Raw genomic sequence first — 26296 nt, 5'->3', positions numbered from 1 at the left:
GAGGGAACACAGGCAGGGGGAGTGGGAGAGGAAGAAGCAGGCTCATAGCAGAGGAGCCTGATGTGGGGCTCGATCCCAGAACACCGGGACCACGCCCTGAGCCGAAGGCAGACGCTTAACCGCTGTGCCACCCAGGCGCCCCATAACAAGTGCACTTCTTAATCCCTATCACCTGTTTAACCCATCCTCCCACCTACCTCCTTTCTGGTAACCATCAGTTTGTTCTCTATAGTTAAGAATCTGTTTCTTGAGGCGCCTGGGTGGCTCAGTCGTTAAGCTTCTGCCTTCGGCTCAGTCACGATCCCAGGGTCCTGGGATTGAGCCCTGCATCGGGCTCCTTGCTGAGCAAGGAGCCTGCTTCTTCCTTTCTTTCTACCTGCTTCTCTGCCTGCTTGTGCTCTCTCTCTCTCCGTCAAGTAAATAAATAAAATCTTAAAAAAAAAAAAAAAAGAATCTGTTTCTTGGTTTGCCTCTCTTTTTTTCCTCTTTGCTCGTTTGTTTTCTTTCTTAAATTCTACATATGAGTGAAATCATATGGTATTTGTCTTTCTCTAACTGATTTATTTCACTTAGCATAATACTCTCTAGCTCCATCCATGTTACTACAAATGGCAAGATTTCATTCTTTTTTATGGCTGAATAATATTCTATTGTATTTATATACTACATCTTTTTTTTTTTTTAAAGTAGGCTCCCTGCCCAACGTGAGGCTTGAACTTATGACCCTGAGATCAAAAGTCACATGCTCTACTGACTGAGCCAGCCAGGCACCCCTGCGTCTTCTTTATCCATTCATCAATTGATGGACACTTGGGCTGTTTCCATAATTTGGCTATTATAGATAATGCTGCTATAAACATCAGGGTGCGTGTATCCCTTTGAATTAGTACTTTTGTATTCTTTGGGTAAATACCTAGTAGTGCTGTTGCTGGATCATTAACTTTTTGAGGAACCTGCATACTGTTTTCTAGAGTGGCTGCACCAGTTTGCATTCCCACCAACAGTGCAAGAGTTCCCCTTTCTCCACATCCTTGCCAACACCTGTTGTTTCTTGTGTTGCTGATTTAAGACAGAGAATGAGAAAATTTTAAAAGTGACAAGAGGGAAAGAAAAACATGTAAAATATAAAGGAACAAAGATAAAGATAACAGGTTTCTTGTCAAAAATAATGCAAACAAGAAAACAGTACAACACCATCATTAAAGTATTGAAAGAAAAAAACCTGTGAATTTTGAATTCTGTATGCAGTGATAATATCTTTCAAAGTGAAGGTGAAATAAAGACTTTTCAGACATACAAAGTTGAAAGAATTAATCACCAGCAGACCTCCACTATAAAAAATGTTATAGGTGGTCTTTCAGGCAGAAGGAAAATAATACCAGATAAAATCTTTACACTAAGGAGAGAAGAGCACTTGAAATGATAACTACATATATAAGATCTATAAAATATATATAAAATATAAGATATATAAAATATATATATAAGATATGTATATCTTATATATAAAATAAAAGATAAATTTTTTTATTTACAAGATAATTGGCAAAAATAATATAGGATAGCATTTATACCATATGTAAAAATAAAATGTGTGACAATAAATATCACAAAGTTGGGGAGGAGAAAATGCAAGTATACTTTTGTAAGGTTGTTAAACTAAATGTGAAGTAGTTTAATATCACTTAAAGGTAGACTGTGCTACATTAAGGACATTTATTGTAAATCCTAAAGTAACCATAAAAGTAACAAAGAGTTGTGGGGTGCCTGGCTGGCTCAGTTGGTGGGGCAAATGACTTTTGACCTCAGGGTCATGAGTTCAAGCCCCACATTGAGCCTAGAGCCTACTTAAAAATAAATTAAAAAATATAACAAAGAGTTTTAGCTAATATGCCAGTAAAGCAGATAAAATGAAATTATTAAAAAAATCCAGTTAATCCAAAAGGCAGAGAAAGAACATAAAAGGAACAAAGAATGGATGTTAAATATAGAAAACAAGATGATAAATTTCAACTTACCCATATCAATAGTCACATTAAATGTCTAAATATCCCCATTAAAAGGCAGAGATTATCAGACTGGATAAGAAAGTAAGATCCAACTGTATGTTGTTTACAAGAAATGAACATTAAATTTTAAAAGAAAAGCTATAATGTGCTCACATTGGTTAAAAGGAAGCTGAAGTGGCTATATTAATTTTAGGTGAAGTGGATTTCAGAGCAAAGACTATCACCACAGCTAAACAAAGTCAATTTGATAATGGGATCAACTCATCAGAAGGAAATAATAACCATAAATGTTTATGTACCTAATAACACAGATTCAAAATGCATGAAGAAAAATTGGTAGAACTGTAAGGTATAATAGACAAATCTACAGTGATAGTTGAAGATTTCAGTACCCTTTTTTCACTAATTGATATACTAGACAGGAAATTAGTAAGACTATATAAGATTTGAATAAAACTGTCAACTTGACCTAATTGACATTTATAGAACACTCCACCCAACAACAGTAGAATATACATTCTTTTTAGGTATACATGGAACATTTATCAAGATAGAGCATATTCTAGGTCATAAAACAAGTCTCAGTATATTTAGACAAATTCAAGTTTTACAAAGTATGTTCTTTGACTACAGAGGAATTAAAGTAGATATCAAGAATGGAAGGATGTCTGGAAAAGCCTCAAACATTTGGGAGCCAATTAACATACGTCTAAGTAGTCCATGGGCCAAAGAGGAAATCAAAAGGGAAATAAACTATTTTGAACTGAATAAAAGTGAAAACACAATATATTAGAATTAGTAGGGTGCTGCTAGAGCTGCATTTAGGGGGAATTTTATAGTCCTAAAAATGCCTATTTTAGAAAGAAGAAAGTTCTCAGGTTAGTGATAGCCAGGCCTCCCTAAATTGAAAAAAGAAGAGCACATGAAATCAAAGTAAATAGGAGAATGGGATTAGTAAAAACAGCAGAAATCAATGAATTAGAAAATAGAAACACAATAGGGAAAACCAGTAAAACTGAAAGCTGATTCTTTGAGATGGATATAGTTGGTGAACCTTTAGCCAGTTAGGTCACTTTTTAAAATGTACTGTTAGGGGACGTCTGGGTGGCTCAGTCGTTAAGCGTCTGCCTTCGGCTCAGGGCGTGATCCCGGTGTTCTGGGATCTAACCCCGCCTCGGGCTCCTCCGCTGGAAGCCTGCTTCTTCCTCTCCCACTCCCCCTGCTTGTGTTCCCTCTCTTGCTGGCTGTCTCTCTCTCTCTCTCTCTCAAATGAATAAAGAAAATCTTAAAAAATAAAAATAAAAAAATATAAAAATGTACTGTTAGAACTAACATCTCAGTGTCAGAAAAGTATTCTACATTTCACTTTTATAAAGTTTCATGTTTTTGGATTGTATAAGTTGTTTAAGGCACAAATTACTGTGTCCTAATTGGGAGAATTTTTTCTGTTTTTGAAAGAGCTGTAATAAGAGAAAGATCCAGCAAATGTTATAGATATGGCACAATTTCATAGCTTACTTCATTTAACTTAGCTGTGGTGGTGTGTGTCTTGTAGTTGAGTGTTGTTGTGAAAAGGTGTAGGTCCATGTCTGTTAACACGTATATGCTCTTTTTGGATGAATTTTTTTATGCATAATTTCAGTTTTTTGATAATATGTTATTGCTATTTTATCTGTGGTGAAAATGGAATAGCAAAATACAATTTTTGTAGATCAGTGTATAGTCACTGGACTTTTAGGGGTTGCACTGATGGTTTTGGCATACATTGGGAAATCTAGCATCTAGCCATTGTCCATATTACTTTTGATTGTTATACTATGATATCCAAAAATATTTTTCTGTTGTTTATTTATTTTTTAGGGAAAGAGAGAGAGAGTATGTACATGAGTGGGGGTGGGGGGCACAGGGAGAGGGAGAGAGAATGCAGAATCTTAAGCAGGTTCCACACCTAGTGCAGAGCTCAGCACTAGGTTCTCTCTCAAGACCTGAGATGATGATCCAAGCCAAAACGAGAGTCAGATGCCTTAACTGACTGAGACACCCAGGTGTCCCTTTTTCTGTTGTTTTATTTTTTTTAAGCTTTTTTTTTTTTTTAAAGATTTTATTTACTTAGCGTGCACGAGAGCACAATCGGGGGTGGGGGGCAGAGGGAGAGGGAGAAGCAGGCTCTCCACTAAGCAGGGAGCCCGAAATGGGACGTGATCCCACGACCCTGAGATCATGACCATAAGGCAGACGCTTAACTGACTGAGCCACCCAGGAGACCCTAAGAGAACTATGACTCCTCTGAGGAGGAGAGAACTTAGTGGAGATGTTTAAGAGACCTTAAGTGAAATAAGGAACAGATTTATTGTAGATACTGTAAGCAAGGACAGTTGTGAATGTTAAAGGCCAGGGCATCAGATTTCTGCTTATGAAAAAGGAATAGGGGAGCCTGGGTGGTACAGTGGGTTGAGCATCTGACTCTTGGGTGTTGGCTCAGGTCGTGATCTTGGGGTTGTAGGATCAAGCCCTGTGTTGGGCTCTGCGCTCAGCTCTGAGTCTGCTTAAGACTCTCTCCCTCTCCCTCTGCCTCCCCCACACTCTTGCTCTCTCTCAAATAAATAAATCTAAAAAAAAAAAAAAAGGAATAACCTTTTCACAGTAGATAAAATGATATGACTCAATGTAATAACCTCCCTTTTAGTCATTGAGAGTATTCAAGCAGTGGCTGGATCTTAGAACAATGCCCTCATTGGGACAGTGGTTTAATTTGATCACCATTAAAGTTCATTGTGATTCATAAGATTATATAACTCCTTGGCCTTTGCCAATGAATTTTTTTATTCTTGTGATTAACAGAGAAGAAGAAACACGTGAAAAAAGACAACACTCGGTGTCACTGTCAAACAGCAGAATTAGGATGCTTGCCATGATAGGGAAGAAGTTAATTCTGTTTTTTTTCTCAGAGAAATGTCAGGGTTTCACATAGAGAATCTATGACAAATTGTGTGTGTATAGGTCTGTACACACACACATACACACAGACTCATAGATTATATAGTGCCTATATATATGTGTGTGTATAAATATATGTGAGTATGAATGTATGTATGTTTATACATAAATATGTGTGGATGTATATATGTATATATGATGTATACACATATTATAGTTTAGCACTGTTTTCTGCCACATAGGCATTTTTACTTTTGGAGTGGAAAAACTTTTTTTTTTTTTTAAAGATTTTTTATTTCTTCATTTGAGAGAGAGTGAGCAGAAGAACGAGCAGGAGGGAGGGACAGAGGGAGAGGGAGAAGCAGACTCTCCGCTGAGCAGGGAGACTGACGTGGGCTTGATCCCAGGACCCCAAGATCACGACCTGAGCCGAAGACAGACACTTAACCGCTTGAGCCATCCAGGTGCCTCTAGAATGCCTGTTTTAAAATGGTTTTTACCATATATTTTTTTAAAGAATCATTTACTATTTTTCTTTTAACTTTTTATACCTAATATGGGCAGAGTGCTGACCTTTGCTCTGACTTCCTGACCACAGTGCTCTGTCTTACTCACTGCCATCTTACTTGCTTCTCTGAAGAACAGGAAATTACCAGAATGATACCAATCATTTCAGCCCAATACTGGGTTAACTGTTTTTGTCATAGTTTTCATATTTATTAAATAATGTTGTATTCACAAAATTTCTCTTGTCTTAGTACCTGTTTTGTCACCTAAACAATGGTTGATAAGGATATTACAAATTCATAATTTTTATTATGGGGAAATTTCACACCCCATAGTATAATGTCCTCAGTTTACTTTTAGTAAACAAACTTTTATTAAACACAGATCACATCTTGTGTTTTCTATTTAAAATTGAGGATGGAATGAAATGGAAACTGTAAGGGGAGTGAATTTGACATTTCTGTTCATCTGTACAGCAGTCTTCTGGTTTTATTTATTAATCTTCCTCATTTATTTCTTCTTCTGGATTAATATTTGTTTTCTTTTGACAGGCAGTGATGGTTTCAGAAGACTTTAATATAGAAGCTCCCAACTATTTGTCCAAGGAATCCGAAGTTCTCATTTATGCCAGACAAGATTCACAGTGCATTGATTGTTTCCAAGCTTTTTTGCCTGTGCACTACCGCTATCATCGGCCACATAGTAAAGATGGAGAAACCTTTATTGTGGTCAATAACCCTGATTTATTGATGTATTGTGACCAAGGTGAGGGTTGCAAGTCTTTTCTGAGGGTTAAAAATAAAAATAAATGTATGGTGGCAAGTCTGAAGTCAAGGACAAGAATGACAAAAGCAGGTTTCTTTTTTCTTTCTTTTTTAACTTTTTTTTAAAAAAGATTATATTTATTTATTTGTCAGAGAGAGAGAGAGCACAAGCAGGGGGAGCGGCAGGCAGAGGGAGAATCAGGTTCCAAGCAAGGAGCCCGATGTGGGACTTGATCCCAGGACCCTGGGATCATGACCTGAGCCGAAGGCAGATGCTTAACCCACTGAGCCACCTAGGCATCCCTCTTTTTTAACTTTTTGTTTGTAAAATATACCATAGATATAGGAAAACTTCACAAATAAATAGTTTAGTAAATTATTATAAAGCAAATACCCTTGTAACTACCACCTAGGTAAAGAAATAGAGCTTTGCCAGTCACCCTAGCAGCAGCTCTGTGTGTCCTGTCTCAATCATAGCCTCCTCCTTTCCTCTAAGCCTAACCCATATCCTGACTTTTAATCACTTGCTTATGTTTCTTTATACTTTTTTCACCTAAGTGGGCATTCTTAGATAGTAAAGCCTTGTCTTCCGCATTTAAAGAAATGAATTTCCATTAAGTCTCTTAATTTACAGGTTTCCCCTCTTTCCCTTTCTTTTTTTTAAATTCACCTGTCAAGAAGTGTGGGTCAGTTGACCTGCCTCCTTTCTCATTGTTGGGGTTTTGATGCTTGTACTCATGCTGTTCATCTAGCCTCTTTGTTTCCTGGAAGTTGGCTGCTGGCTCCAGAGGTGTGATCAGATTCAGCTTTGATTCTTTTGACAAGACTATAGGTGGTGCTGTGTTCTTGTATGACTACGCATATAATGTCTGGAGTGTTTCTTTTTTTGGCCATTGGTCCTCTGCCCCTGTGCTGCTTTTTGTTTCTTCATGCCGATTTGCAGGACTTGTAGCTGTTGGTGTTTTGTCTCCGCTTGCATAGATTTTCGTGTTTGAGGGGATATTTTACCACCTAGTTTTGTTGTAACTGTTGTTCATGAGTTTTTGGTTTTGGGTGTAATTGTTCTTTCTGTTTTTATGTGTGCATTTGAATTAATTAAAAAAAAAAAACAACTATGCTTCCCCATTTTCAGTCTTCCTAGAATCAAGACTTTAAGAGGCCCCTTTCAGATTTTGGTTGTGTCTCCAAATTTGGGTTGATTAGAATATTCACAAATCAGTAGCCCTAAAGATTGGGAGATAGGGAGTTTTTAATCATACTTTGCAGCCATCATATATTTCATGATGAGAAAATAATAAAGTGTTCAACTTGTTAGATTCATTTATCCAACCTAGTTTTCTTTCTTCTAATTACTCTAAATAAAGTTTGAAAAAGTGCCCTCTCTTGAGAGAGCATCTGGGGTTCTGGTACTGTTTTTGTTTTGGTTTGGTTTGGTTTTTTGTCTCAATGCTCTTCATATGGGTTTGTTTAGTCTATGGAAATTTTTTTAATTGTATGCTTAGGATCTGTTCATTTTTCTGAATATATGTTACACTTCAGAAAAAGTTTAAATTTTTTAAAAAATGGTACCTACTGGGGGTGCCTGGGTGGCTCGGTTGGGTGTCTGCCTTCGGCTCAGGTCATGATCTCTGCGTCCTGGGTTCGAGCCCCACTTCCGGCTTCCTGCTAAGCAGGGAGTCTGCTTCTCTCTCTCTTCTGCTCGTTCTCTCTCTCAAATAAATAAATAACATCTTAAAAAAAAAAAGTGGCACTTACTGTAATGGGATTTGTTAAGAACTCATGCTTAGCTTCTGCAGTGTTGTAAAACAGCATGTGATAGATAGATTCAGGTCATGTACATTGTGTAGCAAAGTGTTTGAGTACTCATGCCTCAACATGAAAGACTGGCCTAGCGTCTAGTCCAGATGCTGGTTTTCTGATACGATGTTCTACCACTCTTTCTCAGAGTTTCCAATTTTGAAATGCTGGGCTCAGAAACAAGTGGCAGCTCCTTGTGCTTTGAAGAATAAGGATATCTGCCAATGGAACAATATGAAATATAAATCAGTAAGTTAATATTTTATGTTGTTTTTCGATCATGCTGCATTATTTAAAACTCATAATGTTTCTGCCACATTTAAGGGATTAGCATTTTATATTCTACCATTGAAAGCTGTTTTTTGTTTGTTTTTAATGTTGTTTCTTTGCTACTAATGGCAACAGTGGTTCCTCATTTCTATAGAGTCATAGAATCATTTAATTTGGGGACTGGAGAGATTTAGGGTTAGTTCCACACCTCATTGGTCCAGAGCCTAAGTATAGCTAATATGCTTTTTAAAGGTGTGGAGTGGCAACGAAACACAGTGCTGTGTCCATCTGGTTTTACTTTATCTAGAAAAGTGTTTCGATGGCTGATGTCAAAGAAATGACTGCCTAAGTTTTCTTCCAGGGATTTGATGGTTTAATGTCTCATATTTAGGTCTTTAATCCATTTTGAGTTTATTTTTGTGTGTGGTATGGTCTGGATTCATTCTTGGTTTTACTTCATCAGTACAACTTTATTTTATTTAGAACTTTCTATTAATTTTTGAACAACAAAATCAATTCGTTAACTTCATTATATGGCACAGAACAAGTGAGAAAAAGGAACTAAAGACTCCAAGTAGTAGTATTTCAACTGCGATAGAGTTTCTAGACAGTTGTATTGCTATTTATATGTCTAAATCCAGGTTGTGGCCAGCCATTTTTACAGTTTTGACTTCCGACCTTGTTTTCAGTTAATAAATTAGGTAAGTATTCTTACTTCATTAACATTGGCTTTGTCTAAGGAGTGTACAGTTTTCTCTTTACCTTCTTTAGTTAACATGGTCCACTTCCCTCTCTCCAGCGTGGTGAGTCTTATACAACCATCTCTTTTCTTTCCCTCTTTTTCTGTCCTTTCCTTCCTCTTTTATGAGCTGCATTTTAACTGATGCTTGTAATATCCGTTTGTGTTTCTCTTTGACCCTAATTCTCTTCAAGGCCTGCTTCTTTGGTGGAATAGCACAATTTGTGTCATCATTTTTACCATTTACTTTTACAAGGAGTCAAATGAGCCTGCAATAAAAGTAAAATGATTTTAAAATGTCAAACCACAGACAGACTGTCAGTCAGATAAACAGAAAGCAGATTTGTTCATATGTAGATATTTAGATTTGAAGTATCTTCCTTGGAGTTGCTTTGAAATCTGTTTACCAGCTAGCCTAGGAAATAACTCGTTATGGTGAAGGCTTACTTCAAAGCACTGCTATTTTGTAATGGGGAACTCTCTTAGAGCTGACAATTGGTGAGATGTAGGACTGTGCTAATATCTTTTGCAATATAGAGTTGCTTTTGAGTAGATTTCCATTACCATATGGGACCCGAATCTTTTTTCAAACTCTAAAATACATCTGGAGAATTACATGTGATTTTCTTTTTTCTTTATTTTTTTTTAAAGATTTTATTTATTTATTTGACAGAGACAGCCAGTGAGAGAGGGACACAAGCAGGGGGAGTGGGAGAGGAAGAAGCAGGCTCATAGCGGAGGAGCCTGATGTGGTGCTCGATCCCATAACACGGGGATCACGCCCTGAGCCGAAGGCAGACGCTTAACCGCTGTGCCACCCAGGCGCCCCTACATGTGATTTTCTTATGTGAATGAAGAGTATAATTAGTGTTTACGATTTATTTATTTAAAATATTGGTAGTGTGCATTGCTAGGAAATAAGTAATTACCCTATTAAAACGTTTTGAATTCAGTGCTCTTTTAGACCATGTAACTTGAAAGAAGAGGTCATAATTAAGCCCTTTGAATTGTATGTGTGTGTTAACATTTCTTGTTTACATATACCAGAAAAATAGGTGACCATTACTAAGGTGGTGAGCTACATTAAGGCTTGTTGATTTAAGATACCATTTTTTGGAAAGATAATTTTCAGGTGGCTTTGTTACAGATTATGTTGGTAACATTTGTTTGGGCTGTGAAATTATACTCTAGATATTTATGAAAAGGAACCAAAAATAAGAGCATTCCCAAGTTAACTAAATTTTAGTGTTTTTAAAAACCTATTTTAAACCATAAAATTTCCTAGAGTTTCTAATTGACCCCCTTTATCTTCAAAACCAAATAGAAAATAGAAACCATGTTGAATGTAGGAGAACTTGTTTTGCTGGTCAGGATGACAACAACTTTGATGTTTTAACAGTAAAAGACACATTCAGTTGTGTAATTTGTGAATAACAGCTTTTTAAAGGTATTTTGGAGAGAGAACAAACGAGTGAATGGATACTTTAGCTTTATTGTTGTTTTAATGTTTTCCTTTAGGACTTTGAGAGAAAATTTTATATTCTAATATGAAACGTAGTAAAAGGAAGTAAATATTTATATTGATTATAGAGATGACAATGGGAGGTAGCCAGCATCGGTAGAAAGTAGAAGTCAAAACTAATGAGAACTTAAGGATTATTGTTATTGAGTCTGATTCTGTTATATTAAATGAAATGTTGAATCCAAAAGAATCACTCAAACAATAATGTTACGTGTAGTGTAGCTTTGGCCGAAAGATACTACAAGAAAAAAATTAAGTTAAAAGTCAAAGAAATAGTGGTCTCACCCTAGGGCATGCATTTTAAATGTCTCTAACTTCTCTCTCTCTCTCTCTCCCTCTCTCTGTAGGTATATAAGAATGTGACTCTACAGGTTCCAGTGGGACTGACTATACACACCTCTTTAGTATGTTCTGTGACTCTGCTCATTACCATCCTGTGTTCTACTCTGATCCTTGTGGCTGTTTTCAAATATGGCCATTTTTCCCTATAAGTTTTATGGAGTTTAATGCTTTCCATAAACCTAAATAAGACCTATTTACTTGCGATTAGAAGTGTTCTTCTAGAATTATGTCCTTGCTTTTGTCTTCATTTATGGCTAAAATTATGTGTACTAGAGGAAATTTTGGATCATTTTCAACCAATTCCAGAATTTAGTGCTCTGTTGTATAGACCTTTGATAATCTTCAAGCAAGTGCCAATAGAAGAGGAAACTTAATTTTGTCAAATTAATATTTATTTTGTGAAAAGTGATTTTATCTTCATTTCAGTTATGAAAATGAGTACTTCATGTGTTACAGAGAAATTATTCTCATTTTATGAACAGAAGCATTTTAATTTCAGCTAAAAATTGAGAAAATCATTATAAACAAGAATAAAATATTTTGGATGAATCAGTTTATTTAAACATTAATTTTGTGAAAACATTAAAGTTATTCATCCAGAGTTTAAAGAAAACAAAGTAGGAAAGCTAAGAAATATTAATATCAAGATTGATTATTCCTTAAAGCATTTCCATTCTCCTTTTGTATTTTATTATACTGTTTTGAATATATGAATTGGTTTAATGAAACTAAGTACTAAGACTTAGATTTGATTTAGTACTGAATTTGTCAGGAAGACAATTCAGATTGTCATTTTAGAGTATGTTTTATTAAGTTGTACATTTACAAAAAAAAATCTTTTTTGTATCTTTTGCTCCATGCCGAACTTGGGGCTTGAACTCATGACCCTGAGAGCAAGAGTCACATGCTCACGGACTGTGCCAGCCAGGTGCCCCTCTTTTTTGTACCTTCAGTGAATTTTTTTAAACAAAAGCTTTTATTCTATTTTTCTTGGGGGAAAATTAGAAAATAAGTGCTATGAGCTAATTAAAAAATAAAAAGGCATGGGGCATTTGACTGGCTCAGTCAGTGGATCATGTAACTCTTGATCTTGGGGTTTTGAGTTCGAGCCCCACATTAGGTTGTGTGGAGTCTGGAAGACTATCAGAGGTATCACTCTTTCTTTCTTGAAAGCTTAGTTATGCCTTTGAAGGGATGTTCTTTTTTATCCAGCATTTCAATGTGTTTAATAAATGGGACTGTTTTTCAGGTTATCTAATAATAGTGTGCCATATTGATCTTTGATTCCTTTCTCTCTACATCATGGGGTTTTTATTCTACATCTATACATAAGCACAGTCTAGCTACCTTCTCCATTTCCACTATGTCCCTAGTATCAGCCAAGATTACTGCCTTTCTAGTTCATTTCCCTTCTATTCTTGCATCTGTATACTACATTTTCCACATAGCAATCTAGTGATCTTGAAGTATAAGCCAGATAACTTCACTTCCCTGCTTGACACTCTTTTTTTTTTTAAATAAAGATTTGATTTATTTATTTGACAGACAGACAGAGACAGCCAGCAAGAGAGGGAACACAAGCAGGGGGAGTGGGAGAGGAAGAAGCAGGCTCCCATCAGAGGAGCCTGATGCAGGGCTCAATCCCAGAATGCTGGGATCACACCCTGAGCCGAAGGCAGACGCTTAACGACTAAGCCACCCAGATGCCCCAGCTTGAAACTCTTCAATAGCTTCTTGGCATAAATCCAAACTCCTTAGCATGGCATTCAAGATCCTTCTTGACCTGAATCTTGTCTACTGTAGTGTTTTTTCACAGTACACTACTCTTGCAATAAGCTCAAGCTACACAGGTCTTCTTAACTGATCATAGCAAGCCTTTTTCTTCCTCCTTTTGCCTATAATGCTTTCTCCTAGGAGCTTCTCATGCCTCTCTTCTATTCTCAGCTTAAATGTTGCCTCCCTAAAGATGCTTTCTCTGGCCACCCAATCCAAAATAATCTCCCCAGTTTTCTTCTCATACCAGATATCACTAGTTAATTATTGTGTTTGCATATTTGTAAGCTCCACAAAGGCAAAGTGATTTATGTCCACCCTGTATCCCTGATACCTAAGTGATATATTTTAGATGCTCAAATGTTTGTAGAATTAGTGAATACATTGACGAACTCCTCCCTGGATAAAACATGAAGGCCTTAATTTTAAGGAGTTGGGACTTACTTTAGCAGCAAAACATAGTAAGAGTTTGAAAGTAAAATGCAAAATGGATAATGGATGAATTCCCAGAAACAAATACACTGTAGCAGATTTATATAACAGTAATGTTGGTCAGCACCTTTGGCACAGACCTGAATGGAGACAATGCTAAATTAAATGAGGGACTGTCTCTCTTTCTCAATTTAAAGAACACTCTCCCCGCCCCTCCCGTGGCCAAGAAGGAAAAAAAGAAGAGAGAAAGCGAGGAGAGCGGGATGCCCGTGTCCAAACTACGACTCCCAGCAGCCCCCGCGCGAGCCCGCCCATCGGGAGGTGTTGCGGGTCTCCGCCCCGTGGAGCTCCGGGCTTGGGCCGGCGAGGGGCGGTGTTCTGGCCCCGCCCCTGCCCGCTCCCCGCCGTCGCCCTCCCCCAGGGTTGTGGCCACGCGCAGCGGCGGCGGTTGTTCCGCTTCCCCTCCGGCCCGGGCCGTCGCCATTGCCGAAGGCTCCCTGCCCTCCCCTCCCGGCGCCCGCGGGGCTCGGCTGCCGCTCGGCCTAGCGGTAGCAGCGACTGCGCTCCAGCGCGGCTTGTCTTCCCGCCCCGCTTCCCCTTCCGTCCCCGCCTGCCCCGCGCGGCGCGCTTGCCCGGGGCGGCTCCAGAGCCCGCCGGGAGCTCGGACCGAGGCGCTTCGCTGGGGCGGGGACCTTTCCTCGCCTGAGGTAAGTGTGCAGACAGGCCGGGACGCGGGCCGTCGCTCTCTTCCTTCTTCCTTCTCCGAGGCCTGGCCGGCGCGAGCGGCCCGCAGCAGCCTACCTGCCGGGGGTAGCGCCGGGGCAGCCGCCACCTGCGTGCCTGGAGCCGCGGCTCCTGGGGCGGTGGCTCATTGTCTGCTCCCTAGGGCCGTTTTCTTCGGCTTTAGCCCGAAATGGGAAGCTCGCTAGGCTGGCGAAGTCTAACTCTTCCTGGACCCAGCCCTGCCCAGGGCCGTGTCGCGCCACAGGCTCTGCCCACTCTCGGTCTCCCTTCCCTCGCGTTTCACGGTCCTCCTGTTCTCAGTTTACTTTAGTGTTCGACCTCGCGTCTCGAGTTTTAGTCCTCGATTTTTCCTGTCTTACTGAGTCCCAGCCCCTCCTTGCTACCTCTCTGGTCATCTTAGTTTCATTGGTTAGGCGTGTTGTTTCTAGTCCCTTTACTCTTTTCTAAACTACAATGTGTAATCTCTTCCATATTACGCGTTAGTAGAAAAGTATAGTTTTCCGAGGATTTGAGGGCCTTGCCTAAGAACAAAACTTTCGGATCTTCTCGTGATTCTTGTTTGATCTTCAGCCAGGAGGTGAATAGTTGCTTCTTTAGGTAATTTAGGTGAAGGTTGGCTTTTCTCCATGTTTGGCTTTCTTTAAAACAACACACGTAGGACGTTGCTACAGAGTCTCCGGTGGACTCAGCCTTTTGGCTAATTCTTTAAAGATAAAGTCATCCCAGAACTAAAGTGTGAAAAGTAATTTCTGTTGTCGGTTGGTGTGGTCCTTTTATCTTCGTTTTAATTGGAATACTCGAGGCAGTTCCGAGCGTGATTTATTTCCTCCTGGATAAATCATGCCAACTCCCATTGATCTAATTGTTTCAGTTCTACTTTACAAGTTATCTATAGTTGTTTGTTTTCTTTTTAACCTCTGTAAAAGACAATCAAAATGGTTAGGCCTAAAATTAGACTACGACGAGCTGTGTTTTGGATCAAGGTTGTGCACGTCACGTTTTTTCCCCTTCTCTGTTTGACTCTTCCGCTCTTATAAGTAGGCAGGATATTGAAATGTACAAGAATTTGCTTGGGGGCTTTTGTTTTTGTAGGGTTATCCAAAAGAATATCATTAAATAAAATTAGATTGGGATGAAGGCAGTGAATAGTAATTTTTAAAGCAGGTTAGAACTTGTCAACTTTGTCAGAAGGTCTGTGGCATTTGTAAAACATACTCATACTAACTTCTAAGTATCTTTTATGGATATGTGGAAATATATATATATATATATATATATGCATACATATAAATGGAAAGCTTTGTTCATGTTCTATTAATACAGGGTATTGATTTTTTTTAAAAGATTTTATTTATTTATTTGACAGAGATAGAGACAGCCAGCGAGAGAGGGAACACAAGCAGGGGGAGTGGGAGAGGAAGAAGCAGGCTCCCAGTGGAAGAGCCTGACGTGGGGCTCGATCCCAGAACCCTGGGATCACGCCCTGAGCCGAAGGCAGACGCCCAAGGACTTAGCCACCCAGGCGCCCCAATACAGCGTATTGATTTAAGGCAGTTCTTTCATCCTTAGCTTTTAAGTCTTTCTAGCTATTAATCAACCAAGAACACTGATTTACATTGTGAAATATGAACCTTCAAATGTTTTTGACCTGTAATATATGTAGGTCTTAAGCCCACTTTCAGGGTTTGGTGAAAGACATTAATCTAAATTCAGTGAATTTTGCTTTCACTAAATACTCCACTTTTACCTAAGTGACTTAGTACTGAGCTTTAATACTGCCATTTGATAGTGTCAGTTGTCCTTAACTTGAGAGGTCTTGTTGGCCAAAGGGGCTGAGGTATAGAAATGTTGGAGTGTGAAATTTGGTCTGTTGATGTCAGCTTCTCTGTCCATTCTTCTATAAGCAGATATTTTTACCAAGGAAGAGTTACTGGATATTCCTCTTCACTTAGGGCTTTGATTCCTGGTTTACCATTATTCAAAAAGAGTGTTATTCCTCTGGACTTTGTGACATTTAATACTAACCTTGCAAAACCCAAATCATAACGTAACAGTAAGTTTGTATTTGGAATGTATCTACTAAACAAATGAATAGGGGTTCCAGTGGTTCTCTGATCTTTATGATAGGCAGGTTTCCAAATAGGCATGGTTAACAGTGGTGTATATTTCTTTTTAATTACGCTTTTTAAAAAAGAGCTTGTTCAAATAGATAAAGTAAGTAGATACTTTAAAGTCATTCCTGTTTCTTCTGTCAATATCGATTCTAATAATTGAGTGTAATGTTTCTTCTGACTTTTTAAAATTTCTCCTCTTGATTAAAACTTGAAACTAGGTCTTGTTCAAGGCTTTAAGGCTTCGGGATTCTGATCGGTTTGTTTTCAAAAACCCTTCCAGTTACTTAGAGGGCTAATTCCAGACTAGTCAGAGGGCAGGTAAGTTACTTACAAATCTGAGTTGGGCCTTGTATCCTTCTTTTACCTTGGTAGAAGCAGAAAGACAAGGAAAAATTGCCCCCATTGCCTTGAAGAAATACTGATTGTTTTCTTCTGCGATCAGAATTTTCACTACTTCTTCATTTTAGGATCACTAACCTATTTAAGAATAGTCATTCTGAACATTCATGAGGGATTTCAGAGTTCTAGCCTATTATTATCTCTGAGGTACATTAGTACTTACCATTCCATGTGTCTCAAATGGTTAGGTGCTGGAGACCTGGGTTTGAATGACGGCTCTTCTACTTGACCCTGAATAAGACATGTACTCTTTCCAGGACTTGGTTTTCTTCTGTAAAATGGGGATTGATAGTAATAACAATATAATACAAATTTCATGGGGCTATTTAAAGCAAATGAGATAATGCAGGTAAAGTACTTTACAAATACAGTGCTTAAGTTCTTAATAAAGATTAGTTAATATTCCATTCTAAAATAGGTTTTAGGGGTGCCTGGGTGGCTCACTTGGTTAAGCATCTGCCTTAGGCTCAGGTCATGATCCTGGGGTCTTGGGATCCAGCCCCACATCATGCTCCCTGCTGAGCGGGGAGTCTGTTCCTTCCCTCACCCCACTCGTGCTCTCTCTCTGGCTCTCTCTTGCTCTCAAATAAAAGAAAAATCTTAAAAAATAAAATAAAATAGGTTTTACATTTAATTGCTTGTGTAGCAAATATTATGCTTCCAAACTTAGATTTAAGAATGCTTTCTGGAGGGGCGCCTGGGTGGCTCAGTTAGTTAAATGTCTGCATTCAGATCAGGTCATGGTCCTGAGGTCCTGGGATCAAGTCCCGCATCGGCTCCCTGCTCAGTGAGGAGTCTGCTTCTCCCTTTTCCTTTGCTCCTCCCCCTGCGTGGTGCACTCACTCACTCTCTCAAATAAATAAAATCTTTTAAAAAAGAGTGTGCTTTCTGGAAGAGATTGGGATCTCAGGATCAATTTTCTGAGACCATAACTGTTAAATTAGAAATTGTTTTTTTGGGAAAAAAAGCTTTGCTACTGATTACTGATATAAAATACAGGTTTTTCAAATACAAGTTTTTCAAATTTTAAAAAGTATGCATATTTCTTATAGAAAATTTGGAAAGTAGCGAAGATTATTAAGAAACAGGACAGGGGTGCCTGGGTGGCACAGCGGTTAAGCGTCTGCCTTCGGCTCAGGGCGTGATCCCGGCGTTATGGGATCGAGCCCCACATCAGGCTCTTCTGCTTTGAGCCTGCTTCTTCCTCTCTCACTCCCCCTGCTTGTGTTCCCTCTCTCGCTGGCTGTCTCTGTCTCTGTCAAATAAATAAATAAAATCTTAAAAAAAAAAAAAAGAAAAAGAAACAGGACAAAAATCACCTTCGCCTCAGCCCTCAGAAATAACCATCATAACGGACTGGTGTTTTTTTCCTTTATTTTTAAATTCCAAAAACAGCACATGCTTATCATAAAAGGTTCAAGCAACTCAGTTATTTATAATAAAAAAAGTGAAAATTGGGGCGCCTGGGTGGCACAGCGGTTAATCGTCTGCCTTCAGCTCAGGGCGTGATCCCGGCGTTACGGGATCGAGTCCCACATCAGGCTCTTCCGCTATGAGCCTGCTTCTTCCTCTCCCACTCCCCCTGCTTGTGTTCCCTCTCTCACTGGCTGTCTCTCTCTGTCGAATAAATAAATAAAATCTTTAAAAAAAAAAAAAAAGTGAAAATTGCTCTTTCATCACTTTCTAGTCCCATTCCTTAGAGCTACCCACTGTTAATTTTGTTTTCTTTATGCAATTATAAATAAGTACTATGTGTGTGGTTTTAACTAATTTTTAAAAATAAAAGTTGTGGGGGCGCCTGGGTGGCACAGCGGTTAAGCGTCTGCCTTCGGCTCAGGGCGTGATCCCGCCGTTATGGGATCGAGCCCCACATCAGGCTCTTCTGCTATGAGCCTGCTTCTTCCTCTCCCACTCCCCCTGGTTGTGTTCCCTCTCTCGCTGGCTGTCTCTATCTCTGTCAAATAAATAAGTAAAATCTTTAAAAAATAAAAAAAAAATAAAAGTTGTGGTTATTACATATTGTTTTCCATCTCCATACATATAGTTGTACTTCATCTTTTTAACCGTCATGATACAGTCCATTGTACTTTGTTTCATTATTCGTGGTTGTTTATGTTACAGTAATCCCCCCTTATCCACAGGGGATATGTTCCAAGACCTCCAGTGGATGCCTGAAGCCACAGATAGAGTGAAGCCTATATTTAATATGTTTTTGCCTACATATACATACCTGTGATAAAGTTTAGTTTAGAAATTACACAGTAGGAGATTAACAATAGTAACTGATAATGAAATAGAACAGTTATAACAATATGCTATAATGAAAGTTATATGAATGTGGTCTATCTCAAAATATCTCATTAGACTGTACTCACGGTTCTTGTGATCATGTGAGATGATAAAATGCCTACGTGATGAGATGAAGTGAGGTGAATGGCGTAGGCAGTGTGATGTAGCGATAGGCTACTATTGACCTTCTGGCAATACATCAGAAGTGGGATCCAGGGCAGTAGTTTACTGCTGGTAACTGAAACTGCAGAAAGAGAAACCGTGGTAAGAGGGAACTACTGTACAGATCTTCATCAACTTACAAGGGGGTTTTGTCCCGATAAACCCATTGTAAGTTGAAAATGGCATAAGGCGAAGCATAGCTTAGCCTAGCCTACCTTAAACGTGCCCAGAACACTTAGGTTAGCCTACAGCCGGACAGAAGCCTCTAACAATGCCTAATTTATATTAAAGTGTTGAATATCTCATGTACTTTATTGAGTAGTGTACTGAATGTGAAAAATAGAATGGTTTTAAGTGTATGAGTTGTTTATCCTCTTGATCACGTGGCTGACTAAGAGCTTTGGCTTGCTGCCACTGCCCAGTGTCACAAGACAGTATGGTACTGCGTATTTCCAACCCCGGGAAAAGAGCAAAATTCAAAATATGGTTCCTACTAAATGTGAAAACTTCACTTTCATATCTTCCTAAAGACTAAAAACTGTAAGTGAAACCATGATAAGTCAGGGACAGTCTTTATTCTCTCAATTTGGAGCAAGTAAAACTGGAGGCTTAATGAACTTCCTTGTATTTTTGTGCATATATACAAGTATTTCCATAAAAAGCATTCTTAAGCGTGCATTTTAAGTTTCGATAAATGCCAAGTTGTTGTCCAAAAGTCTGTATCAGTCTGTCCTTCCTCATCAAATTGTAGAAGCTCTTCATACATAATACCTTCTCTTTAGGAAGATCTTTCCCATTTTACCTTTATCAAAAAACATTCTTTTTAATAATTGTTGTATTGGGGTACCTGGCTGGCTCAGTTGGAGGAGCATGCGACCTTTGATCTCAGGGTTGTGAGTTTGAGCCCCCTGTTGGGTGTAGAGATTACTTAAATAAAACTTTAAAAAATAATAATTGTATTTTAATCTTAATCCTTCTGAAATTTGTGTGGGGGCATGTAAGAGTTTTAACAATATAAAATAGCTTGGTTACTGAAATGAAATACAAGTATAGAAAAAATGTTAAGAGTTTTAGGTTGCTGTGAAATCAATTATAAAAATTCAGGGAGTAATATTGTAATGGTCTTATTGTAAGCCTCACATCTGAAAAGGAAAAAAAATGCCCCTTTGGCCCGTTTGTTTGTTTGTTTCTTTCTTTCTTTTTTTAAGATTTTATTTGTTTATTTGACAGAGAGAGTATTTGACAGAGAGAGAGAGCATAAGCAGGCGGAGAGGCAGAAGGAGAGGGAGAAGCAGGCTCCCCACTGAGCCGGGAGCCTAATGCAGGGCTCAGTCCCAGGATCCTGGGATCATGACCTGAGCCGAAGGCAGACGCTTAACTGACTGAGCCACCCAGGCACCCTTGACCCCTGTTTCTTGTCATCTACTGATTTCATCCTCATCCTTTAAATTTCTGCTTTTGAGTGTATCTCTCTTTGGGAATCTTACTTTATCTCCACTATGTTATAGATATTCTTATATATTTTCTTAACATGTTAATCCATAATTTTATTTGTGGTATGCTGAAAGCATGAGTTATTTATCTGGAAATGAGAGTTATTTCTCAATTTTTGCTAGTTGAAACTAATCAAAGAGGGAGATGCAAGGACAAACTCACTAGTGTTGGTTAAAAGTGATACATTCGCATTACTGAGTTCTTCCTCACATCTTTCTGATCAAGCTGTTACATTGGTAATATTTTTTTATGTAAATGCTTAATAGGTTCTGGAAAGCTAGAAGGTTTTATTTTGGCCTTGCACTTATTTCATAAGAAAAGGTATATTTTAGGACACGTGGATGGCTCAGTTGGTTAAGTATCCAACTCTTGGTCTTGGCTCAGATTTGATCTTAGGGTCTTGAGTTCAAGCCCCGCTTTGGGCTCTATGCAGTGGGGAGGGGGGGAAGAACAAGGTGTATTTTAAGATATATTCTCAGCTTTTAAATATTTAATTAATGTTCTTAATTTGAGTTTATTTAGTGATTTATAGGCTTATAAGTGAAACAAAATTGTTACATAATAAACACCTGAGCAGCAAGAGGTGGGTAAAGCATTTAAACAAAATTTCAGGTGCTCTAAAGAGCAAATTTTTAAAGGAGAAGTTACATTGCCACAAAAAATAGTGGAAATAGAGCTAGATGTTTGATAAAATATCTCTATTATAAATTCTTCCTGAACTTTTTTCACCTTTCTGATTAAATACTTGAAAAGAATAAAGTTGCCTTTTTTTTTTTTTTTTAGCCTCTTATTCCATTATATATGGATAACTACTGTTGATATTTTGGTACGCTTCTTACCAGTACTTTTTCATATATATATATATATATATATATATCTTTTTCTTCTATATATATGTGTGTGTATACACATAGCTTACTTTTTCTTATATATGTATATGTGTGTGTGTGTGTTTGTACATAGCTAACTTTTATAAAATTAGAATCTTGTTCTGTATAATTTGTTATCTTGCTAAATCTTGAAAGTTTCCCTTTGTTAAAAATTCTCTTAAAATCATCTTTTAATGTTTGCCTCGCATTCCATTGTACAGCTCTGCCTTACTCGCTCTTTTCCGGTTGCTGAATGTGTAAGTTATTTCCAATATTTTATATAAAAATAATGTTATAATGAATAGTTTTCTATTCATACCTGATTATTATAGAATATTTTCCTGGAAGTGGAATTGCTGAATGAAAAGGTATAAGCATTTAACAGTCTTAAATTATCCTTCAGGAAAGTTTGCTGTGTATCATCACTGGCTGTGTGTATCCCTTTTTATTGCTATCCTCAATGAAGCAGCCATCATTTTTAATGAAATTAATAGAATTTACTTATTCTTAGGCAAATAAAAATCTAGTTTAATTTGCATTTCTTGTTTAAATTATAATTATTTTGTTTTGGTTAATTTGATTTACTTCTGATAAGTATGCAGACGTAACTGGATATTTGTGTCCAGTATTTTTATTATTTTACCGGTCTTCAATAAAATTTTATTTACTTTTGTTTTCCAGGTTCATTGTCTTGTCTGAAAATAGTATAGTAACCTTTCCTTCCTTTCCAGTAGTCACAATATTTATTTCTATTTTAGGGCTTTATTATATTGGCCAGAATTTCCAAGACATGGTTCAGTAAGATAGGCGATAATTGTCTTAGAATATCTTAGAATATTTTTAGAATTTACTGAAAGAGTAGGAAAAAATCTCAGAAATTTAGTTTAATAGGAGTATATAGGCCATATGGTAACTTCTGTAGTTACTTCTGTAGAATCTTGAATCCTTACTTTCTTATAAGTCAGTTTTGATCATTTGTATTTTTCCAGGTTATATATATTTTTTGATTTTCAAATTTGTTACTATATGAATGTATGTAATATTTTATTATTAAAATCTGTGGTGTGTATTTCCACCCTTTATTAGTGATTGTTATTTTTCTTGACTTGCCAAATGTTCATTGACTTAGTTTTTAATAACCAGATTTATTGTTGGTTTTCTGTTTTCTGATTCCCTGATTTTTACTTTTCTCTTTAAAATTTTGCTTTTCTTGCTTTTGTTCATTTTTTTTTTTGTTACGGTTTTTTTTTTTTTTTTTTTTTTTTGGGAGAGGATGAGTGCATTGGGGGGTGTGGAGCGGGAGAGGGAGAGCATCTTAAGCAGTCTCCATTCCCAGTGTGGAGCCTGATGCAGGGCTTGATATCACAGTCCTGAGATCATGACCTGAGCCAAAATCAAGAGTTGGATGCTTAACCCACTGAGCCACCCAGGCACCCCTGTTACACTTTTCCTAACTCAAATTCTTAGTTCCTTTTCCTTTTTCTTTTTTTAATAATGAAAACATTAATGCTCTTAATTTGCCTCTGAGTACAGCTTTGGCTGCACTCAATAATTTACATGAATCATGGTCTTATATTAATTACTCTCCAAATAGTTGGCATTTTTAGTTTGATTTCCTCTTTGATTCAAGAGGTATTTAGGACAGTTCTCTTCACTCTGTTTTCTTTCATTGTCGTCAATGGCTATAGTCTTTTAAACTTTCAAATTTACTGAGGTTTTTTTTTTAAGATTTTTATCTACTTGAGAGAGAGAGCGTGCGTGCAGGCGTGAGCACACCCATGAGCAGGGGGAGGGGCAGAGGGAGAGGAGAGAGAGAATCTCAAGCAGACTCCACACTGAGCATGGAGCCCCATGTGGTGCTCAATCAGACAGCCATGAAATCATGACCTGAACTGAAATCAAGAGTTGGATGCTTAACCTTCTGAGCAACCCAGGCACTCCCTGAAGGTGTTTTGTTTTGTTTTTTAATGATTTTTTATTATATTATGTTAGTCACCATACAGTACATCTCCGGTTTCCTGTTTTTTTTTTTTTTTTTTTTAATGACTTAAAGCATAATCCAATTTGGTAAGCGTTCTGTGAAAACTTAAAAAAATTTTCTGTTTGCAGAGTATATATGTAACTTTAATTATTCAAATTATCTTATTTGGTTTATTATTCCTTTTTAATGGTTCCTATTATAAGACTTAGTCTTTATTAGGTTTTTGTTTTGTTTTGCTTTGAGAAAGTGTGCATGCGCATGTGTACACACATGGGGGGGCAGAGGGAGAGAGAGAATCCCCAGCAGGTTCCACACTAAGTGCAGAGCCCAATGTGGGGCTTGATATCATGACCTCGAGATCATGACCTGAGCCAAAATCAAGAGTCTGATGCTGGGACGCCTGGGTGGCTTAGTCAGCTGAGCATCTGCCTTCAGCTCGGGTCATAATCCCAGGGTCCTGGGATTGAGTCCTGCATCAGGCTCCTTTGCTCGGCAGGGAGCCTGCTTCTTCCTCTGCCTGCTGCTCCCCCTGCTTGTGCTCTCTCTCTTACTCTCTCTCAAATAAATAAATACATCTTTAAAGAAGAGTGAGACACTCAACTGACTGAGCCACCCAGCTACCCGGTCTTCATTACTTTTTAAATCTTAATCTGTCAAAAATTAAGAGAGTCACATTATTTTTAAGAGCTTGTTCTCACATTGGGACCTTTACATTTTTGTTTCTTCCGCCTGATACTGTCTTCCTTTCATACATTATGGTTTCGATGGGGCCTTACCTGATTGGTCATCTAAAATAGCCTTCACCTACTGCACTCGATATCTAACTTCTTACCCTTCTGTGTCTGTCTTTATAGCACTTTCGTCTGAAGTTATTTGGCTTCTTTCATTTTCTTGTTTCTCTATTTCTTTGCTGTTATTCTATTTAGAACTTAGAACATGTGGGCATGCAGTAAGTATATGTTGGTTGAGTGTCAGTTTCTTTTATTTCTGATGATTTTTGATTTTTTAAGTAATAGACTTATTTTATATAGCAATTTTAGGTTCACAGCAAAACTGAGTAAAAAGTACAGAGTTCCTATATACTCCAAGCTCCCCCTTACTCTCAGTACCCCTTACCCCACCATCAATGTCTGACCGCATATGGTACATTTGTTTTAATTGATAAACTAACATTGACACATCATTATCAACCAAAGTCCATAGTTTAGGGTTCACTCTTGATATTGTACATTCAGTGGGTGTGGACAAATAAATGGTGGATTTTTACTTGTGTCCATCATTACAGTGTCATGCACAATAGTTTCCCAGCCCTAAAAATCACCCATGATCCACATATTCATCCCTCCCTTCTCCCTAATTCCTGGCAACCGCTAGTCCTTTTACTGTCTCCATAATATTGCCTTTTCCAGAATGTCCTATAATTGAAATCATATAATATGTAACCTTTTCAACTTGCAATATGCATTTAAGTTTCCTTCTCATCTTTTGATGGCTTGATAGCTCATTCCTTTTTAGCAATGAATAATATTCCATTGACTGGGTGTACGGCAGTTTGTTTATTCATTCTCCTGCTGAAGGACATCTTGGTAGCTTTCACATTTGTCAATTATGAATAAAATTGCTATAAACATCTGTGTTTCATTTTTGTATGGATAGAAGTTTTCAGCTGATTTGAGTAAATAACAAGAAGCATAATTGCTGGATTGTATGGTAAGAGTATATTTAGTTTTGTGGGAAACCTCTAAACTGTCTTTCAAAGTGGTTATACCATTTGGTTTCCCACCAGCCATGGGTGAGAGGGTCCCTGTTGCTCAGCGTCCTCACGAGCATTTTATGTTGATTAGCTAGTCTCATAGGTATATAGTGGTATCTCATTGTTTTGATTTGCAGTACTCCCATGATTGATGTTGAGCATCTTTTTGCATGCTGCTTTTCCATCCATGTATCACCTCGGTGAGGTATCTCTTCAGAAGTTATGCACATTTTTAAGTTGGGTTGTTAATTTTTATATTGCTGAATTTTAAGAGTTCTTTGTATATTTTGGGTAACTGTCCTTTATATCTGATATTTCTTTTGCAGGTATTTTTCCCCAGTCTGTGGCTTGTCTCTCATTCTCTCAACTCTAATGATTTTTATCATGTATTTTGATGCAGTTTTATTTGATGCGTGTGTAAGTTATCTACTGCTGAAAGTCTCATTATCGATTATACTTAAAAATAATCATCATACTTTCTGAGTCTTGTATTTCACTTAAATTTCTGTCTGTACTAAATGTCTTTGTTCAATAAATTATCCAACTTTGGCTTTCCATGCCATTTTGTTTTAGTTGTGTCTTTTTAAAATTACATGTAGGTTTTTTTAAAAGATATTTATTTATTTATTTATTTATTTATTTATTTATTTGAGAGAGAGCATGTGGGAGCATGCACTCAAGCAGGCAGGGGAAGGGGCAGAGGGAGAGGAAGAGAATCCTAAGCAGACTCCGCACTGAGCGTGGAACCCAGTGTGGGGCTTGATCCCATGACCCTGAGATCATGACCTGAGCCAAAACCAAGAGTCAGATGCTTAACCAACTGAGCCACCCAGGCACCCTGTGGTTTATTATTTGTTGTAATTCAAAGTGAATGCTTAAAACATTTATCGTCATAATGAATTCTGTTGGGTGTGTTTCTATCATTTTATTTAGTGTTTCCGGTTTTTTTTTTTTTTTTTAAAGATTTTATTTATTTATTTGACAGAGAGACAGCCAGCGAGAGAGGGAACACAAGCAGGGGGAGCGGGAGAGGAAGAAGCAGGCTCATAGCGGAGGAGCCTGATGTGGGGCTCGATCCCATAACGCCAGGATCACGCCCTGAGCCGAAGGCAGGCGCTTAACCGCTGTGCCACCCAGGCGCCCCGTGTTTCCTGTTTTTTAATGATTAATTGCTGCTGCTTTCATTGTATAATGTACATAAGATAAAAATTACCATCTTAACCACTTTTATATATACAATTCTTTAGCATTAAGTACATGTACATTGTTGTACACCCATCCCCCCCACTTTTTTATCTTCCCCAACTGAACCTCTATACTTACTAAAAATGAACTCCCCATTCCTCCTTACTCCCAATCCCTGGTAACCTATTTCTAATATTCTTTATGTCTGTTATGA

The 26296-nt window shown here is 37.9% G+C and overlaps 2 protein-coding genes and 1 non-coding gene across 4 annotated transcripts in view; 2 read left to right on the top strand and 1 right to left on the bottom strand.

Annotated features, from left to right (window-relative positions):
* The window catches only part of PIGX (phosphatidylinositol glycan anchor biosynthesis class X), a gene marked incomplete at its 5' end in the record, with an annotated part of 35990 nt that extends 23845 nt beyond the window's left edge, over nt 1-12145 (top strand). Inside the window, 3 exons of the mRNA XM_048214945.2 lie at nt 6005-6218; nt 8163-8263; nt 10893-12145. Of these exons, the coding sequence (XP_048070902.2) occupies nt 6005-6218; nt 8163-8263; nt 10893-11036 (459 nt within the window). The remainder of the gene's footprint in view (nt 1-6004; nt 6219-8162; nt 8264-10892) is intronic.
* On the bottom strand, nt 697-769 carry TRNAK-UUU (transfer RNA lysine (anticodon UUU)). Its single transcript has one exon. It is a non-coding gene; the product is annotated as a tRNA-Lys (tRNA).
* A 1293-nt stretch (nt 12146-13438) lies between the features above and the next one.
* The window catches only part of PAK2 (p21 (RAC1) activated kinase 2), an 89792-nt gene continuing 76934 nt past the window's right edge, over nt 13439-26296 (top strand). Inside the window, exon 1 of one of the 2 annotated variants that reach the window (XM_026495900.4) lies at nt 13439-13799. The gene's annotated coding sequence lies outside the window, so the exon portion shown is untranslated. The remainder of the gene's footprint in view (nt 13800-26296) is intronic. The other variant, XM_048214894.2, reaches the window with a different exon arrangement.

Source organism: Ursus arctos, unplaced genomic scaffold (assembly GCF_023065955.2).
Source record: "Ursus arctos isolate Adak ecotype North America unplaced genomic scaffold, UrsArc2.0 scaffold_4, whole genome shotgun sequence".
Lineage (NCBI taxonomy): Eukaryota > Metazoa > Chordata > Mammalia > Carnivora > Ursidae > Ursus > Ursus arctos.
The sequence above is the reverse complement of the archived record's forward strand: the minus strand, read 5'-3'. Positions and strand labels throughout refer to the sequence as shown.